The sequence below is a fragment of the Anopheles merus genome, chromosome 2L (genome assembly GCF_017562075.2).
Source record: "Anopheles merus strain MAF chromosome 2L, AmerM5.1, whole genome shotgun sequence".
Lineage (NCBI taxonomy): Eukaryota > Metazoa > Arthropoda > Insecta > Diptera > Culicidae > Anopheles > Anopheles merus.
Window position 1 is genome coordinate 26,730,642 of NC_054083.1, and position 5,213 is coordinate 26,735,854.

The following is a 5,213-nucleotide window of genomic DNA, read 5'->3' on the forward strand; positions in this document are numbered from 1 at the left end:
ACGGGGACATGCTGGCCTAAACGAGTTTTCGAGACTTATTTCACAACCACACAGCCGGATAGTCAATCCTTGTTACGGGGGGACGCTCCATTCTAGGCTTGAACCCATGACGGGCATATTATTGGCTGCCCACTCATGAGCGACGAATGTTTCTCGTCGAACGAGTTCGCCGGTACGGCTGAATGTCAAGATCTATTAAGGAGAACAGGTCTATGCAAAGCCCGTTGCCTAGGTTGCCATTTTTAGCTCGCTTTTGACAGTTTCATGAAAAAATGTTTACAAACAAACGGCTTATAGTTAACGCGGAAAAGTGGACAAATTTCCTATTAGCAAGATTATATTGGTTAAATTTCTTGCAATTAATAGCTTCTGGAGAATAAAGGAGAAGTAATTGCAGTCTACTCTGTATTCAGAAACATTGATAACCTTTTTCACTATTTGCCATTCCGTGACCACAAAGCATTACCGTTTGCATCGGTCCTGCTGGAAGAAAAGTTTAACAGGCGTAAAACAGCACAGTACATGTTTCAACTGGGTAAAAGAAGTCCTATTTACTTTCAATTAAGCACTGAATGTAAAATGAAACATCCAATCGGCACACACTGTTGCAATATGCATTATTGCAATATGCGTCGTTTGCTTATAACCCGGCAACAAATGATAAAAAGGGATCATTGAATAAAATCAGCCATAGAAAAAATAAGTACAAAATAGTAACAAAGACTCCCGTTCGCTCCATAGCAACGGCCATAAACAATGATAAAGTTAACTGTCAAAATTATCCCATCTCTTTTTGTCAATTTGTTCTAAACGCATCTACCTGTTCTCTTTCATGGACTTTGATTAATGTATTGGTAAGGAAGTAAGGAAGGAATTAATATACAGTCTGAACTCATTGGTTGAACTTCGATTCCCTGTCAACTATTGAATATGTGCTTTTTAGTTGGCACGTTTTCCATACAAAAACAAATCAGAAATTTTTCTCGGCAAGCCATGAGATTTTTGTGAAATTTTCAAAAACCAGTTTTTCCATACAAACGCATGCTTCCTCGTAAGGACCGTCTCTTCGTATCATGGATTGACTATCCCGATGCGCGCAGTGGCTAATCAACACAAGTGGAGGCCCTAAGCGGTCACACGAATTTATGCTACTACACCTGTTCAAAATTCAAAATAAAAAAATATTACCACAACTCATCGAATTTGTTTCGCAATTGATTCGGAATAACCAGCTGTATTTAAACACCAATCTGAAGTTATACACCTACAGTACAATGGAGTTGAGTTTATAAATAATTCTTTACCACGCTACAAACTGTATCAACAGGCACACCAATACACACTCAGCCTCACGCATTTTACACTACAAGCTTATCTCCTGAAAAGTCACGCTACTGCACTGCACAGTTCGCCCGTGTCCGTGCTACAGTAACGTCCATCGTGCAAGACGCTCGTGTGTTTAGGATTATTATTGTGTTCCTGTACTCAACCACACGATGATCAGCCAAAGGGCGCTTTTGCTGTTGGCTTTTATTCCTCTCTCCGCCGGATGGTTTACGATGTTTGATTCAACCTGTGACGTGATAAAAGCCCAGCTGCAGCTCATCGATGATACAGTTGCCAACACGGCCAGAATTATCGTTCCGACACAATCCTTCTATTTCAACTGCGACACAAACTGCAAACTACAAAAGCTGCTGAAAGAATATGACCAAATTCTGACCATACAGCGTCAGTACCACAACCAGATGACGTCGTTTGTGCAGAGTAAGCTCAAGCAGTTTGGTGTACCGGCCGAAGGGCTGCAGGATAACGCAGCGCAGCTGGAAAAAGTGTTCCGCGTCGTTAACGATCGGAACACCTTCCACCAGCGTCAGGTGGACGAGCAGAAGCTCCAAAACCAGAACGTGACAGCCGAGCTCGCGGAGCCACTAAAACTGCTACAGCAGGAGCAGCAACGCAACCAACTGCTGCAGACCAAGCTAGTCGAGCTCTCTACCACGATAAGCCAGATGGAAACGGAAACTAAGAAGCTTCAGGCGAAGATAAACGATAATCCAACCAGCGTACAAGGCTGACAGCGAACGAAGGTGTAGTTAATCAATGAATAAAAGCTTACCACCGAAAAATGAAACACTGCTTCTTCATTGAAATGCATTTTGAACATACCCATTAAGCCACTTCTGTACCATGCACACTTCACAGTCTCTTATCAAAGCGTCACACCAATTCTATCAACACGTTTTCAGCAGTAATACAAACAAACAGACCAATCATCAGTACGGGAATTCCCTCTTTTGGCGAGGAAATAAAGAGCCGGGATTCACACCGCTCCTTCTCAGCCGCATCGATAATCTTAAGGTCATCGTTTGTTTACGGTGCAAAGTGGCGAGGATGTAGTAGTGACATGAAATAGAAACAACCACTGTATCAGTAACCAGAGTGAGGTCACCCAATCCGGAGCTGCTCGCTCAGTAGCTACTTGATCGCGATGGCAGTCACATCTACATTCCTGGTACTGCTATTCTTCACTGCGACTATCAGCAGCGGGTTGGCTGTGACGCGATGTAAACCCCACGTGGATATCCTTCAAGCTGTCCAGTCACTCCTGGCAACATCGGCCAGCAAGTATGGAACACAGTACTCATCGGAATATAGTGAAGCCCACAGCACACTGCTGCGCATACTGGAGCGACAGCAAACCGAACTTGACCGACTCACCACAGCGGCCCGATCGATGGAAACGCTCACCAACGACAAACTGCAACAGTACGGCCTAAGTCGCAAGCTCACTTTCGATGGTCGCGCTGCCAACGACATCGATACGTTGAGAGACACATTCCACCGGCTGGATGAAGAGAACGATGATGTGCTGCGTGTGCTGGAGCAACATCGACAGGAGTACGTCGAGCGACAGCAGAAGCTAGATGATCTGGTCAAACAACTCGAACATCTGCACCACGGCAACATTGCGCTAGAGAAAAACATCAAGGAGCGAAACGAAACCCTCACCAAAACACTTGCCACCAACGTGAAACTGGAGCGAATCGTCAAAGAGCGTGGGCTGCAATAATGTGTATAGGAGCGGTTGGTTGTGCTTTGTGATGGACGAGAGTATACACAGTGTTATCAAAAGTAGTTTACAACTATAAATAAAAAATGTATCCTCGACTCCCTTGCACGGTGGAAAGTGTTAAAGCGTCTGGCAAAGTGAGGTCGACAGAGTTTTTAACGCTTCAAAACTAGCCAAAGAACTGATTCTCGAACTTCACAACCGTACAGCGCAGCGCAAAGAAACTTTATCTCTGCTAATGCTATACCACCTTTTTTTTGTTTCCAGCACCGTAAAGACCATTGTGCCGTTGTTGCCAGGCGATGGGACGTCTAAGTCAATAAAGATGAAACTCCCGTCGAGTGACATGTTTCATTTGTGTCCTGGCAGGGCACGCAAACCCGCTGTACACGAGAAACCTTACCCAGCGCTAGGGATGAGCTGTCCCGTAGGCCAACCGTTAAGTTTGGAACAGAAGGGGAGCGCGCAAACAAACAAAAAACACATCGTACTACACAAAAATGCTCTCATTGGGCGCCACGCTGGCGCAGTTAGCCACCGCTGGGATACGCTAACACCGGCAGTCCATCTTCGGCCATTTTCTCGGAAACCGGTAGGCTCACCGGCTTGTTCGAGACGTTTATCCGACACGACAGCGACCAACCGCAAAGGTATGGGTTCGCGTACCGTTCGCGTAGTGCCTGTCGCTTTCGCGAAGGTCAATTTGAAGAGCACTCAGAGTGAACGAGTGGCCCTTTGTTGCGTGGCCGCCCGCTACTTGCCGTTTGGCTGTGAAGCTTCAGGCGTGTGACAAGCACACATCCACACAACCAATTGAAGGATTATCCATGAAAAATTAATGCACTGGTCCATTGTACCTACCGCATTTAAGCTGTAAGGAAAATTTAGTGCTTTTCGCGAAATAGTGCGGATAAGCGCACACCCACCCCGGTAAGGGAAAAGTTGAGAAATGGGTCCGCAGTTACGCGACATTACGCGTCACCGGTGATAGGGCTTCGAATTTGTTGCGAATTTCTCTACCCATTTTCACAATCCGTCTCTGTCCCACGGTTGCACCGTGTATGTTTCTCCCAACCTCCAGCAAACCTGTAAGGCGTCCGAGAATGTTGAGCATTATCCCACACGAGCTCGTTACACAAGTGTTGCGAAGCATTTAGATGTACATAAATCACACCGCTATACGGGCTTGGCAGTATCGGGTCGAGGCAAATATTTTATCCTTTGATTAGATTTATCTCCCACGTTGCGTGAGATGAAGATGCCGGCACAGCAAACACCGGCACCAGCAACCGAACACCGGAATCGGATCACCCGGCATGATAGATTTGCTATCGATTTTCGTCCCCGTTTGTTGAGATGCTGCCCAACGGCTGTCTGTCGCACATATAAAGCCATACCCATGTCTTGGCCATAGTTTCCGTTCGCATTTTAAGCTAAATAAATTGAATGCGTCATGTAAGGGATGGGTTTCTGTTAATCATAACGATGCAGGACATTTCTCATCGAACGTCGAGATTTAATTGGTTTTTGCGTAAGCATTTAACAACAGGTAGGTGGGATGCTGGCTAGTTTGTGATGATCGCTCGACAGCTTTTGATTTTGAGAAAACCAATGTACGAAGCTAGGGATAACAAACGATTCGGAATAGATTATAGATGCACTTAGAATTGAGGTTTACCTTTACACTAACAAGGCTTTCCTTTGCAAAATGTTCTTTAGCAATGCGAATAGTATACATTTAGACGCTTTTTATTTTTGCATACGCATATATTGATAACGCTCGATCGTTCGTTTTCTTTGGAATTGTAATGGAAATTTTACACACAATTGCATTTTTGCAAAACAATCCTCATGAATGTTAGCAACAAATCGAACGACAAAAAATCCATTATATTGTGTAGATCTAAAGCATTCCATTAGCATGCCCCACTGCACGGTAACTCAATTAATCAAGCGGTAATTTGACGAGCGTTTCTCCTAAATTATCTCTCCACAGCTTAAAACAACAAGCGTAACCCGCACCGGACCGACGAAGAAATCATCGCCCCGTATAATCATATCAAAAACCTACAAAAATATTGATGCCATTTCGGGTACGAACCACTGGCTAAAGAAGCCCTCAGCACTTTCCTCTCTCTCT

At 44.8% G+C, this 5,213-nt stretch overlaps 1 protein-coding gene across 1 annotated transcript; it reads left to right on the forward strand.

The window, feature by feature from the left end:
- The first annotated feature begins 1,049 nt into the window (after nt 1-1,049).
- On the forward strand, nt 1,050-3,412 carry LOC121593270. The gene has a single exon (XM_041915492.1). The coding sequence runs from the start codon at nt 1,497-1,499 to the stop codon at nt 2,076-2,078; it is 582 nt and encodes a 193-aa protein (XP_041771426.1). The 5' UTR covers nt 1,050-1,496; the 3' UTR covers nt 2,079-3,412.
- Nucleotides 3,413-5,213: the final 1,801 nt, after the last annotated feature.

Excerpts from the sequence above, each read along its gene's own strand:
- LOC121593270 (XM_041915492.1), top strand. The coding sequence starts at position 1,497 with ATGATCAGCCAAAGGGCGCTTTTGCTGTTGGCTTTTATTCCTCTCTCC.